This window comes from Macrotis lagotis, chromosome 4, assembly GCF_037893015.1.
Source record: "Macrotis lagotis isolate mMagLag1 chromosome 4, bilby.v1.9.chrom.fasta, whole genome shotgun sequence".
Lineage (NCBI taxonomy): Eukaryota > Metazoa > Chordata > Mammalia > Peramelemorphia > Peramelidae > Macrotis > Macrotis lagotis.
In genome coordinates this window covers 123,819,839-123,835,345 of record NC_133661.1, presented here as the reverse complement: position 1 = coordinate 123,835,345, position 15,507 = coordinate 123,819,839, and the positions used below count along the sequence as shown (strand labels likewise).

General features: G+C 36.3%; 1 protein-coding gene across 2 annotated transcripts in view; it reads right to left on the bottom strand.

Moving 5' to 3' along the window:
- The window catches only part of RASGRF1 (Ras protein specific guanine nucleotide releasing factor 1), a 212,815-nt gene that overhangs the window by 89,414 nt on the left and 107,894 nt on the right, over positions 1-15,507 (bottom strand). For both annotated transcript variants that reach the window (XM_074231921.1, XM_074231920.1), the window contains 3 exons: positions 14,735-14,814; positions 10,208-10,401; positions 8,313-8,422 (listed from right to left, as the gene is read on the bottom strand). In XM_074231921.1, the coding sequence (XP_074088022.1) occupies positions 8,313-8,422; positions 10,208-10,401; positions 14,735-14,814 (384 nt within the window). The remainder of the gene's footprint in view (positions 1-8,312; positions 8,423-10,207; positions 10,402-14,734; positions 14,815-15,507) is intronic.

The window sequence follows — 15,507 nt, the reverse complement described above, 5'->3', positions numbered from 1 at the left end:
ATATAATGATGCAGAGAGAATTACATAGTTTTTAAGTGTGTGAGTGTGTATAGGGGAGAGGGTTTTAGCAGAATTTAGATTACATTTCATTGGTGTGGTATTAGTTGAGTGCCAAGTTGATCCCTATAGCAAAAATGTTTTCCCTTGCAGGTGGTGCAATAACCTTCAAAGAAATGTTTGAGACAAAGAGACCCTCTCAAAGAGACACAAACAACAAATGTTAAGAATTAGCCTTGTATTGCTTTGCAAATACTACATATTCAATTAGTCTTATCTCAATTCCCACTGTGGCCACCTAATTGAGACTTTTATTACAGCTTATTTCTGTCCCTACTTTTTCTCTTATATAATCCTTTTCTTAACCTTAAATCCTAAACAAGACTGTCAGTAGAATTGTCCAGATTTGTTTTAAAAAATTGTGTTGTCCCCCCCTCCATCAAAAGTTTCCAATTGCTCATCTTTTCCTATGGAATATAATCAAAACTTTTGACTAATATTCTTTCCCCTATTGATGAAGGGGTTGGATTAGATGACCTCTGAGATCTATTCCAACTCTGAATCCTGGAAATTCTACCACATCCTTCCTGAATATCCTTTGAAAGAAATACAAATTTTTTTGGAAAGGGGAATGTCCTTTTACAAATATCCCAAAGTGAATGAGTTTTTGCTTTTGTTAAGACAGCTTTGTTCTAGAAAGGGATGAATAAGATAGCAGAAGTATACCTAATGTCTGACATGGGAAGGGTCATTATGTGGGGGAGAATGAGGAACTGAAGGCAAATAGAAGTCAGAGAATGTTATAAAGCTGGAAAGGACTTTTGAAATCTTCTAGCTCCAGTTTCCATTTCACCGATGAGAATACTGGGGTGAAATGATTTGTCCAAGGGTTACCACTATTATTTCTAATGCAACTTCATTTGCATCACAGTTTTGCAAGGATAATTTATCCTTTACTCATCTCTAGAATCTCATTCATTCCTTCTTGACTACTGTTTTCCCTCTCGCTCTCCTTGCAACAAAAATTAGGAATATTGGAAAGATTCAAGTTAAAGTGGAAAAAAGACCCCAGTTGCCCCTACAGGTTAGTGGGGAAAAAGGTCTGATTGCTCTCAGAGGGTAGGCCTATCCTAGGATGCTATAGTCAGCTCTATACAAGATTCTGTCAAAGATAATGTGTGACGAGAGATCCATTTTCAGAAGCAAAAATCCCCCTCGACCTGGTAGACTTGGGTTAGCTTATCTGCCAAATTTAATGGACTGTGGTGACAAATTCCAGATTCAAAAGTCTAAAGGATTCCCCGAGGGGAGCCAGATAATTTGGTGCAGTCTCTTTGCTGCAGAGAGACAGAACGATTGCATCAGAAATCCTGTGGCAAGAGTCTCTCTTTCAGCCCCATTTCTTTCTGGAGCTCCTGACAAGACAGCCAGTGCCAGAGCAGACTGATTTAGATTTCCTGGAGCTGACAGCTGCACAGCCTGGGGAGCTAGTCACAAACGCCAGTCACAGAGACAGATGCTGCAGCTGAAAATAGGTACATTAGCACCCCTCCATTGACAGCTGCAATTTCTCCTTTGCTCCATGAGGTGGCTTCCTCCAGCTGCTTTTCACAGCTGTTAGAGGTAACAATAAGGACCAGGAATGTACTTTCAGGGGGTCCCATGCTTGAATTCTAAGTGGTCTGCAGAATCTTGGGGAATGGGTGGTTTCAGGGTCCCAGAAAATTTACCCCTTTCCATATCCCCAAACCTCCCCCACCTGTTTAATGATGCCTGAAAGCGAACATTAAGCCCTATCGACCATTTATACTTAAGTGTAAATGAGTTTAGAATGGAATCTTTAGAGCTGGAAACACCTCAGAGAAACAATTCGTTCAATCCCCTTGTTTGACATATGAGGAAAATGAGGGCCGGAAACGAGGGAGAAAGTCACACAATTAACAAATCTTTTCTTGATTTTAGGTTTTGATAAGAGAGGCCATCTGACAAAGGTGGGATTTACCATGGAGACTGGGGGAATGTTCCTATGGGAGGATTTCAAGGATATGCAAGATTTTACTTTATGAGGCCCTGGGCCAGTTCTGTAAGGTATTATACTATGCTTGAGATGAACTATCTTTCCAATATGTCATTTTTTTTGTTTGCACAAAAAACTTCAATGTCCTCTCTCTAATAATTTCCCCCAAATGAGATCTCTCATATTGCAGTATCATAGATTTTGAATTAGAATAGTTCTCAGAGACCAATCCAGAGGTATCCAGCCTTTTATCTCTTCTGGGCCACATTGTCCAACCCCACAAGGGTTGAATACAGAATTCAATACCTATTCATGAACACACCACCAACTGAGCACAACAATAATGTGAAGTATCCAACTCCCCCTTTTTCAGTCCTCTAGAGATTAAATAACTTGCTCAAGTCACTCAGGAATGACCGAATTGGCATTCATACTTGGATTCCATGACTTCAAGTTAGCAGGAAAGTTCTTAACCCTTGCCACTGAACCATATAACCTCAAGCAAGATGACCTTCCAGCAGATGGCTAAAAGCATATAGTTTGAAGAGGGCTTTGGTTTATTGTTTTTCTTGACTTTTAGTCCATATGGACATCTTAGTCTACTTGTAGCACATGGGGGTGGGTATGATGACTAACAGTGAAAGATTATTAGTTCAAGTTAGACATTTCACTAATTGCAAAGATAATATAACATTCTATTTATGAATTATAAATTCATTTTGTTTTATGCACAGTCATATGATTATACTTATGTTTAAACAAAACCTCCTTTTTATTCTGTGTGTGAAAAACTGATCAAAGTAATATTCCTCCTGAGAATTTATACCTTTAATTCCAAAGTTAATGACATTACTCAAAACATTTTTTGTTTTGGGAAATGTCTTTGGAAAATGTATTCTGAACTGGCAGTGTATTTAACTGAATAACTTTCACAGGGGCAAATTTTAAGTGTGGCATGACAGAATATCAGGGTGGGAAGGGACCTCAGAGTCATGCAGTCTATTCTATGCCTGTATAGAAATCCCTCCTACAATATCCCTGATAATTGATACTCCAAACCCTTTGAATACCTCCAGGGAAGGGAAAGCCATTACCTCCAAAAGCAGCTTACTTTGCTTTTGGTCAGCTCTAATGATAAGGAAGTGTTGCCTTTCAGTGAACCTAAATCTGCTTCGCTGTAACTTCTACTCATTTATTCTAGTTTTGTCTGTTCAGGCTAAGCAGAGCACATCTAATAACTTGTCCACATGGCAGAACTTCAACTACTCGAAGCAATGTTCCTCTCTTCTGCAAGGCTAAATAACCCCAGTTGTCTGAAATTAGTCCTAGGATAGTATGATCAGTCTTTTCACTCTCTGGCTTACCCTTTCTGGATATGCTCCAGTTTGTCAAGGTCTTTCTTAACAAGTTGTACTGATATTTCAAAACACTTGTTTTCTGAGGGTGAATTTGCTTTTTTGCAAAGATTGTTTTTGTTCTATATCTGGTGAATGATTTGTCAGATTTGTCAAATATGAATATGCAGGGCAACCAATATCACTTTTGGCCCCTATCATATTAAAATATAATTGGGTTACATTTAACAAAATAGAGATGCAATAAAAAATAAATAGATATGCAATAGAGATACAATATTACATTCAAAAACTAAATTGACCTTCAGACTTTGGGCTTGCCAAGTTAGTGGCCCCTCTTTCTATTTGAATTTGAAGCCACTAACATAGGTAATAAGAGTTGGGAAATGTCTCTGTTCCTATCCCTAGTGATGGGTGACTATAAAATAATGATATTCTAGGAAATAAAAAGAACCTGGGACTCTTAAGACTTGGATTTTAATCCTTGTATTGCCATTAACTTGCACAGACTTATTAACTTGTGGCCCCTGAATAAATCACTTGGTAGGATCTAGAACTAGAAGGAACCAAAGAAGACATCTTGTGTACAAGTTGTCATTTTAAGTTGAGAAGACAGGCACCAACAAAAGTGAATGACTTGACTACAGTCCATGGCCCAGTCATAATTTGAACTCTACTCCTTTGAAGCCAAGTTCATTATTCTTTCCAGGAGGTGTTATTGAACTTCATTTTTGTGGGCCCAATGTCCTCATCTGTAAAAATGAGGTTAGATTACATAATCTCAAAGTTCCCTTCTAAAATTCCTTCCAAATAAAATTCTGTGGTTTTTTTTTTTTTCCATGTACTGTCAAAACTAAATGGCTAAAATAACAGAGGCATTACTGGAATGGGTGTCTGAACTCCCAAGAAAACAATTTTGAAGGACAACATTCATTTGGATGTGGGAGATTTTTCAAATTGAAGAAATGGAAGTCAGGAGAAACAAAGTGATTTGTCCTACTTTTCCAATGAAATAATAATAATAATAATATGTCAGTGGCAACGGTAATTTTACTTATTTGTCTATGTGTAATGTGTTTAACATAATGGAAGCAATGTAACATGAGGTGTTGGATCTGGAGTTCAGGAGAGTTAAAACTCTTACCTTAGGCACTTCCTGATTGAGGCAAAACACTAACTTCCCTGAGCCTCAGTTTCCTTATATGTAAAGTACTAGCAATATTGTGCCATTTAACTTTAAAAATTGTGAAGAGAGTGTTCTGCAAACTTTAAAGAATGATATAAATGCAAGTTATTACTATTCTCTGAAAAATTCTTCAGCTCACATTACAAAGTAATGCATATGCCTTTTTCCTATCCAAGTTAAAAAGGAAGATGAAGGGAATTTGGGGATAATACTGTGGGTAGAGACTTATTTTTTTTTATTCTTTCCTATAACAACCACCATTCCATTCTCTTCTTTTCACTTACTCAATTTGGTCCCAAACTCTTTCAATAAACATCCCAACTCTACGTACATTCCTCAGATCTAGTCTCAAGTCTCAACATTAACTGGGCTCTGTATTATCTATACAAAGTTCAAATGTGAAGCTAGGTGGTAGAGTGGATAGAGTGCCAGGTCTGAAGTCAGGAAGACTTATCTTTTTGCATTCAAATCTAGCCTCAGATACTAACTAGTTGTGTGTCTAGTTTACAAATTGCTTAACCTTGTTTGCCTCAGTTTCCTTATCTGTAAAATGAACTGGAAAAGGAATTGACAAACTACTGTAGTATCTTTGCCAAGACAATTTCAGATGGGGTCAAGAAAAATCAGATATGATTGAAACAACTTAACAACACATAACTCATATCCACTTCCTTGTCTTTTAGAAAAGACCTGCATGACCTCCCTAAGTTCCTGGTGAGATTTTCCTCAGAGAAAAGGAATTATAGATTGGACTTAATCCTTTCTTTCAAGACTACTTGCTTCAGTCCTGTTCCTGTCACTTAATTTCTCTGAGCTTAACTGGACTTTCCTCATCTGTAAAATGGAAATACTTTACTGGGTATTATTAAGATCAAATGAAATTTATTTTTTTAACAAGCATTTATTAAACATCTACTATGTTCCAGTCACTTTGCTAAGTTCTTTATTAATATTTTTATAAATAATAAATATTATTATGCATGAACATGCTTTGAAAATTATGTTTTATTGTTATTATTGTATAATTATGATGGTGATGATAATCCTTCACCAGATTCCTCCTGTGATGCTTCTTTGCAGTCTAAAGGTTTTGTTGGTTGGTTCTTGTCCTTCATTATAGAAGAAAACCAAGATGACATCACTCTATTAGAGACAAGTTCCAATGTGTCTGTCTGTGACTGATCAGACCAAAATAAGCTTGAAATGTTCTACCACAGAACAGACATAAATAATCCATGTAAACACCTGGGTGGGTTCTTTAAATTTCCTCATCACAAATTTCCTTTCAGCTGCTTCAAATCTGCCTTGCTCAATGAGTAAAATGTTTTGTAATCTAATCCTGAAATACAATGTTGGCAGAGCATAATCTACAGTAGAGTCTTCCAAGTTCTAAGGGCTTTGTGATGGGTTATGAGCCTATTGTCCAAGGATAGCTTAGTCATATTAAGAGAATCTCAGCATGAGAAGGTGGGTTACCAAATGATTAGCTATTTTCTTTACAGTTCCCCCCAAAGACCAAAGATTGTCTTCTGTGACTTGGAGGAATTGGAGGAGGAAAGTGCCCCCATGGATGAAATTGTAACTCTTTTGATAGTTTGAAAAAATAATAATAAAAACAATTTGTGTAACTTAGTTTTTTTCTCATTTAGCTAATATCTCCTTATGTATTATATTATTACTGAGAAGGAGGGAGAAATAGATTTAATAGTTATTACTACTTTCCTCTGACAATAATCTAGGAAATTAATATAGCTATGGGCTGGCAATCTAGAGGACTGTTTACTATTCTGGCTTTGTCACTAGCCAGACAATCAGTCGAGTTGTGACTTTGGGCAAGCTAATTTTACTTCCTGGGCCTCAATTTTCTCATCTTTGAAATAAGAGGTTTGGGTGAGATCACCTCTAAGGTTCCTCCCAGTTCTAACACTCTGACTCTCTGCTTCTATGTATTGATGTACCAAGGTCATGCAGCTAAATAATGGAAGAACTAATGGCTTCATCAAAAACCTGAAACCAAAGTTGAGAATTTGATTCTTGGTTGGGCCAATTCACTTATTTCCATTTAAAGTCTACAGGCTGAAACCCTAAACCCAATAAGCCATTCAATAAGTGCATATTTCTTGTCTAAAATCAGTCAGGGTGAGAGAGTGTAGATAGAAGTTCTGGGATCTAATGATAATTTTGCCATTGCTGAAGGAATTTTGTTACACTAGAAGGACGGAGATCTGCATGAGCACTGAGAAAAAGAAAGCTAAGAAGTAAGAATTTTCATTGTAGGAGAAGATATCTTATCACGAGGGGAGAGTTGACCATAATGAAGCAGAGATATTTCTTTAGGTTCTACAAGACAAGATGAAATTTGCTTCTCAACCACCCTTGCTCTATTCAACATTCATCAAGCAACTTTCTATTCCTGATTCAGTTTCCCATGTCTCTTAATTTAAAAAGGGGGTACCCTCAATAGTAGTCACAAGTATTGTAATCATAGGAAAGGAATTTCCCCCTCACACATCATCATAATATATCCTGGTATATACTCTCCTGTTATTATTCAACTGTGTCTTACTGTTTGTGATCCTAGTTGGGTTTTTCTTGGCAGAGATATTGGAGTGATTTGCCATTTTGTCCTCCAGCTCATTTTACAGAGGAGGAAACTTAGGCCAACAGGATTAAGTGACTTGTCCAGGATCACACAACTAGTAAGTGACTGAGGGTCGTAGACTTGAACTCAGGAGGCATCTTCCTGACTCCAGTCCAGTTCTCTATTCATAGCACCATTTAGTTACCCACTCATGTACTCTTATTCCAGTCAAACTGATCTATATACTCTTTTTTTTTTGGCAAATAGGATATTTCATCTCCCACATCTTGACCTTTATACCTAATGTCTCTTTGCCTACAAAGTTCCCTGGAGAATCCTTAGCTCCTTTCAAGATTAAACTTATGTACAACTCTGACATGAGATCTTTTCTGATTGCCCCAGCTATTGGCACTCTCCATAACGATCCCCCCATCAAAATAATTTTGCATTTATTTTGTATTTCTTTACTGATTTGTTTATTGATTGTTTTCATTGATTTTATTTGCTGAAACTTGTTTTCCTTCAGTAAACATAAGTTCTTTGAGAATGGGGACTGTTTTAATTTTTTTGCTTCTATCCCCTTTGCTTTGTACAGTACCTCCTAGTATATGTAGGTACTTAATAAATGTTTATTGGACATTGATCATATTGATCATTATTATTTAATTAATTGGAACTGTTTTATAAATGACTCTGATCAGTTTTGGCAAATTTCCAGAATTGTTTTTCTGAACCTAGAAGCCTGGACCATAGCAATTCTAGTTGGTTGTTCAGTTTTTTTTTGTATCTAGAAAATAAGGGGATACACCCTAAAGGCACTCAGTAAATATTGATTGAGTTACAAAATCAGCATTCTTTAGACAAGAGATTGTTAATCTGTGTATGCTTATGTGTGTGAGTATATGTATACATATGTGGTATGTATGTGATGTATGTGTGTATTTGTTTGTTGTGTATGTATATGTACATATGTGGTGAGTGTGTCTGCGCATACCCTTCTGGCACCCTGGTGAAGCCTCTCCCTTATTAGAATGTCTTTTAAATAGAATACATAGAATAATAAAGGAAAAAATACAGTTGTCAGAATATTAAAACATTAAGTTCAAGACCTCAGATTAAAAATCCTTGCCTACCACTATTTGAGAATATGGTAAAACAAAAGCAGAAGCTTCTTACCTGGACAATTCCTCTAGTTTTGATTTTGCATAATCTAGACTGTTGCGCTCCACATGTTCATGGGGAGTATGTGCCAGTAATTCATGTAATGTCAGAATATACCTGGGGATCTACAGAGAGTAGAAAGTCAAAGAAGAGCTGATTGACCGCAGGGTAATTGCAAACATGTTAGCTGAGGCTCTGAAAGTTTTGAAGGGAGGATCCTAGGGAGTAACCATAAACTCTCTAGAGCCAGAAGAGGCATTGGAGATCAACAGGCACAACTTCCCACCAATTGCAGCAATCTCCTCTACAGCATCCTTGAGAGGCAGTTGTCTATCTTGGCTACTTTAAGTTATGGGAGAGCTCAGAAGCATCAAATCAGATTGTCTCATTGTTGCCTGGTTCCAACTGTTAGAAGAAAATTGGCACCAGGTTTTCTCCCAAGAGCAATCCTCTGTTTGGGGCCTATTCTAAAATGAAAATAAAACATGCTACCAAGAGAAGGCTTTGGAAAACCGAGACCGTTCTATCAGCAGTCCCCAGTTTACAAACGGCTTGCGTTACCCAAGTTGTTTTCTTTATTTGGAACTCAGGGAATGTATGCCTATAGAAACAATGTTATCATTTATGTAAATATTATACTTTTTTTTAAGGTTTTTTTGCAAGGCAAACAGAGTTAAGTGGCTTGCCCAAGGCCACACAGCTGGGTCATTATTAAGTGTCTGAGACTGGATTTGAACCCAGGTACTCCTGACTCCAGGGCTGGTGCTTTATCCACTATGCCACCTAGCTGCCCCAATATACTTTCGTAATGAAAATGAGCAGAAAACATTTCTGATAATTAAAGCAGCAAGATGATAAAAACTGAATAGGATATAAAGAAAAACATATATAAATAGAAGAAGAGGAGTAAGTAGACCAAGACCTTCTTAGAGTCTCTAGAGCAGTGGTTTTCAAAATTATTTTTGTTCATGGCATAGTATTCTCTGCTGTAAGAAATCATGGAACACAATGTTTAATGTGGCAGTTCTATGGAAGAGTCAGGATTTATGGTATTTCTATTCAATAAATGCATCTGTTTTTTTGAGTTGTTTGCCAATTCAAAGTCTGTTTTGTGCTTTGATATTAATACATATGTGTAATAGGCAAGCTTTGTTTGTCTCATGAATATTATAATACCATTCTATGTATGCTGGGTAAATCAAATCTATATTAAACTAAATTTATTGCTGGTTAAGTAAACTTTATTTTATGCACAATGAGAATTTTAAAAAATCTGCAATTCTATAATATTCAAATATTGTTAGCACATTCATGGCATATTAATATACTGAGCCATATCCTCTGAGAAATATTGGTCTATAGCAAGCTTCCAGGTGCTTTCAATGGTTTTTAGAAGTTCATGATATTTGCTTGAATGTCTTGAAAATTTATGATTATGAAAATTTATGGATTTCCTTTGGAGAGAGAGAGAGAGAGAGAGAGAGAGAGAGAGAGAGAGAGAGAGAGAATAAACAGACATGCAGTGGAGAAAGAGCCATCAGGTGGTACAGACTACCTGGTCACTTATCTGGAATGAATTTGGCTAAGATCAGCCTTATGATGGGTAACTGGAGCAGGAGGTTGCATGGAGCTAGCTGTTTGTATGAAAGTTTCAAGAATAGGTCTAGAGTTCAAAACTCAAGAAGTTCCAATTGTGCCATAGTTAGATTTATTAATATTTAATTAGATTTGATACTTCCCTTCCCTATAAACATTCATTCATTCAGCACCCTTTAAATTCTGGGCTCAAAGGATACAAAGATAAATCAGACCTATATTACTAAAGAATGTCTCCACAGAAATTTCTTTTCCTTTAAGGACAATCTCTTATTATAATTATAATATATTATAATCCTAAAAGACTACATTACCTGAAACATAGGATAAGTGAGAAAGGTCTCCAGAGTTCTTTCTTCACAGTCTGGTTTTGCCTCATAATGCTTCAGGAGTTTATCAAAATCCCTGTTCTGTTTGCAGTGAGCTAAGATCTGCAAGCTGTATTGATGGTTTCTCACAAACTCCTGGTAGATATTCAACATAGGTAGCAGTATGTCAAATAAGTCAGCTGGAAGAAATAGATAGAATGAAACTCATGATTTGATTCAGTTATTTTCTTTTCTATTCTATTCTTTTCTATTCTATTCTATACTCATTTATCCTTTTATGATTCTGAAACTTGCCAAGATTACCCATTTATTTTGTATTGGGGTTTCTTTGATAGAACTAAAACTTTGAACATTAGCTCTGAAATTATCTTGATTTCCATGACCAAATAAATCATAGCCTTTTCAGAATCTCAAAATTTAAATATGTTACAATCATAGTATTTAAAAGTAGGGAGGGACCTTAGTCATCAGCTAGTAGAGTGGTTCTTAAAATGTGGTTCAGGGACTGTTGGGAGTCTGTGAAGCCAGAACAATATTCATAAAAATACTAAGATGTTTTAATTTCTAATTTAACCCATACAAACAAGCTTATTGGGTTCCTCAATACTTTTTAAGAGTATAAAAAGGATCTAAGATTAAAAAATGTGAGCAGTGTTAATCTAGTTCAATCTTATTTTTCAGATGAGAAAATTAAGGACAAGAGAGTTGAAATGATTTTTCCATGATCACTTAGATAGTTTGTGGAAGAGCCAGGACTAAGGGCAGTCTTGCTTCTAATTCAGGAATACTTCTACTGTTGTCTCTTATGGGATGTCACAACATTTTATTCACCCACCTATATTTCAGCTTATACATTTTATAAAGCTTATATATAGACAATTAAGTTAAATGTCCCTTGGCCCACTTCACTTAGATAGCCACCTATATTTTTAAAAACTTAAGCTTATTTATTTATCTATTTAATAATTTTTGGAATGAAACAAGTATTTTTATAACATTGTATTAATAAAAAAGATGATTGCACTTGAAACTACAAATTCACCTTGTACAACTTACTATTCCTTTTAAATATATAACAAAATTATGATATAAATTTTTCCTCCATTTCTATTCTTTCTTCTCCTTCCCCTGCCTCAAAGATGACAGACAGTTATTAGACACAAATAAGTTTACATGGGTAAAATTATTCTACACACACTTCTATTTATTAGTTCTTTCCTTGGATGCAGATAGCATTTGTATTGTAGGTTTTCATTTTATGTCTAGGATGACCTCCTTGTACATGTCCTCTCCTAGTACATATTCCACTTGCAAGCAATTTCTTTTATTCTGATTCTTCTTCAAATACTACCGACCTTCCCTCTTCCAAGACTGCCTGAAGTCATTGGTCCCCTACTGCAGGCTCACAGAATCACAGAATTTAAGAAGGGACTTTGGGGACCATTGCATCAAACCCATCTTCAGTAAGAATCTCTGCTCCCACCCATCTGACAAGGGGGCAATTACACTTCATTTAAAGATTGACAAAGAGGAGGAGACCACCAAGTCTCAAAGCAGTCAATGACATTGCTGAATAGCTCTGATTGTTAAGAAGTTTTTTCAGACATCAAGCCCCAGTTATGACCTCCTTGCACCTTTTACTCATTGCTCCTGGTTCTATCTTCTGATACCAAACAGAAAAAGTCTACTCTTCCTCATGATCCCCACTGCACATAGCTGAAGACAGCTCTCATGTTGCCCCTGGGTCTTCTCTTTTCCAGTCCAAAAATACTCAGTTCCTTTAATCAATTCTTATATGGCATGAACTCAAGGTCCTTGGTCATTCTGGTTGCCCTCCTCTGAAAATTCTCCAGCTCATCACTATTCTTCTTAATCTATGGTTCTCAAAATATAAAATAATACTCCAGATAAAGTCCGACAAGAGAATAATACAGAGAGATTGTCACTTTCAATGAAGCTCAAAATCACATTAGCTTTTCTGGCTGCTCCATCATATTATAGCAATAAGCATTTATTGAATTTTAGTCCACTAAACCTTCCTAGAACTTTTTTAGATGTACAGGTTTATCCAGGTCAAACATGTTTAACCATGCCTTATTTCTACTTTTCACCTCACCTATTTGTAGCTTTACTGTACCTGAAATTCCATATGATCTGCCACTCTAGAATGCTGTGAACTTTAAATCTCTGCCTTAAATTTTTGCTTAGTTCTTTTTCAAAAGTTTTGGTGGGATGGGGAAGAAGTTTTATTTTGGCATGAGTTTGTACCTGCAACTTAAAGCTCAGAAAAAAGAAGTCAACTTATATCAGAGACAGTTTGCCAAGTACTGGGTTGCTAGGGACAACCTCAATTCCTTGAAGAAGTGCTATTGTATGTAATATTTAAGCAGTATCTGGTTAGCTCTTAGCCTTTAACTTTTTTGAAAGAAGTTCTTTTTCTTTTAGAAAGAAAATTCTCTCTTTGGGAAAAAAGAATTCTCTATATTTCCAAATTTTCCATTATAAAGATGTTTTGATTTCTTTCTTGTTTTGTGTTCTTCCTTATGGGTGGAAGACAGGACAAAAGAGAATAGTCTGACACAACAAGGTAATGTCATAGGTTTAGAATTGGCAGGGACTTTAAAGGCCAACCAGTGGCCCCCACCTCTCAATTTTACAAATTAGGAAACTAAGACCTAGACAAGTTAAATAACTTGTTTAATCACGAATAGATGATAGGTAACAAAGGCATAGTTTGAACTCAGTTCCTCTGATTCCAGTGCTGTTTTTGTTCAGTTCTATCCCATTCTTCATGGTCCCGTTTGGGTTTTTTTTTTTTTTGGGCAAAGATACTGAAATGGTTTGCCATTTCTTTCTCCAGTTCATTTTACAGATGAGGAAACTGAGGTCAACAGAGTTAAGTGACTTTGATTTGCTTAGGGTCATACAGCTATTGTCTGAAACTGAATTTGAACTCAAATCTTCCTGACTTCAGGTCCAGAGTGCTATCCATTGGGCCAGATATCTTTCTATTTTTCTTGTCCCTATTACTAACCTGGAAGTTTCTCTCTCCTGCAAGTTGAAAGAGGGAGAGATTGGAAAGTTAAGTAGCTAGAAATCTAAGAAAGTGTAAGTTGAACAAGATGATCCAAACCAGTTAGAAATTTCTTAGAAATCCATAATCAATACCTTTGAGAAGTTACAAAAGTTTAAAATTAAATTAACCCCATATTCCAGAACTATTTGCTTGCCACCCTTCTTGTACCCCACATCCTAAAAGCACAAATGTGATTCATTAAATGTTTGGGAATGGTATGGTTTAGTGTTATAATTTCTTGCTGAAAATGATAACAGCATGTTACCAAAATGAATTGAAAAGATTGCCATGACTGCTGACACCCAGCCTTTCTTCCTAGATTCTGCATAATCAGTTTTTGAGGATATGTAACTACCCAGTTTTCTGCTGCTTTTTGATTGAGCTCACTATTGGATGACCCTTTCCCCTTCTCTAACAGTTATGGACTTTGATTCATATCCAGCTGTTTTGGCTCATGTACAGATAAGTCTTTGCCTCTTTGTAGATGTCAAAAAGGTTGCAGGTTACTATACCAGTATATTCCTCTTTAGGGGGGGAAATATGGTTTAGCAGAAAAAATATTGAGTTTAGAGTTAGTAGAACTGGGTTTAAAAGTCCCAATTCTGCTATTTGTTTACTACCTTTTATGACCTTATGGGTCACTCTACCTGACCCATTTTCAGTTTTCTTATCTATAAAATGAGAATAGTGGTGGTGCAGTGAGGTGGGTTGGATAATCTCTGAAATTTCTTCAGGCTCTATGATTCTATCCAATTCTATCCAATTCTGTCCTGGATTTATCTGCCTGTACATTCCTGAAGGCAGGAATATCTTTTCTTCAGTATAAACTATAAACTCCTAGCAGAAGGATATAATGCACATTGTGATCACTCATCCACTTGTTCCCTTACCATTTTGACATTTTACTTTCTTTTAAAGAAACACCAAGTATTTAACTGAAAAAGGGTTTAGATAGTTGTACACCTATAATTTATATAAGATTACTTGCTGTCAAGGGGAGGGGGGATGGGAGAGAGGGAGGGTGAAAAATGTGGAATTCAAAATCTTACCAAAAATGAATGTTGGAAACTATCTTTACATGTAATTGGGGGAAAAAAGAAAAAAAAGAAAAGGAATTAGGTTTGAAGTAACTTTTATATAAAAAAGTTTAATCACTTCAAAGTAGTATTTGAATTAAGGACATCATAAAACCTCCCAAACCTCACTGGGGTAATTCACCTGGTATTAAAAACTAACTCATTTCAGCCACAAGTCCAGACGACACATCAGAACATTTACTAGAGAGAATTCTATTTGGTGGCTTGTGTAATCATGTGAGGTGAATACTTCACTGGGCTGCAAAGACAGGCCAATAGGTCCTTTGAAATGTGGCCTTTAATGATGGATGCCACTAAATTGGTCAAATGTCTAATTTCTAACTGTTTATCATTACTCACCAAGAACTAATGTTGGCCAGCTGGATATCCGGGCTTTGAGGCCTTGGTAAAAAATCTGATGCAAAAACATGATTGTTTCACTGAAAAATAAAGCACATGGTTAAAGTGGGTTTCCACTGGAAGCAGAGCAAAGCAAAAGCATATTTTCTGTTCTTTGATATGATCCCTGGAGCACAGAAAAAAATTCCCCTGTCTTTCAGGGTAATCTCTAGGGGGAAGTTAGCTGGGGAAGGGCTCTTTCTGACAGAGTTTTTTTTTTTTCTAAGAAGAAGAGATAGAACAGAAAATATGCCCTGTGATCACCCTCATGTCTAAAACAACTTATTTCTTTTTTCTTAAACTCCTCCAGTGGAACAGATATTTTCATTTTCAATAACCCAAAATGCTTGAAACCACAATGTTTATTGCTAGATGATCATAAATCTCTGAACTGGAGAAAATGTTAGCAGATGCCCCTATTTGTACTGTCCCCCTCCTCACTGACAACTCCTTCCTCTCTCCTTGTACACTGACTTCCTCCTTCCATGCACTTGCATTATCAGCTGGTAGCAAGAATATTAACTTCTACTTGCTACACATGCATCCAATGTACCTACCCTGAACATAAGCTGCTTTGTAAAGGTAACAGGAAGGAATTAGAAAGGGGAGACAGAGATTACTACACTTTGTGGAGTGGCTGCCACCTAACATCCTTTAGGCCTCAACTAATTTCTTTAAATCTGAGCCTGTGTTCATTTATATAAATGATTTATACATGCTCAGAACCAGTCTGA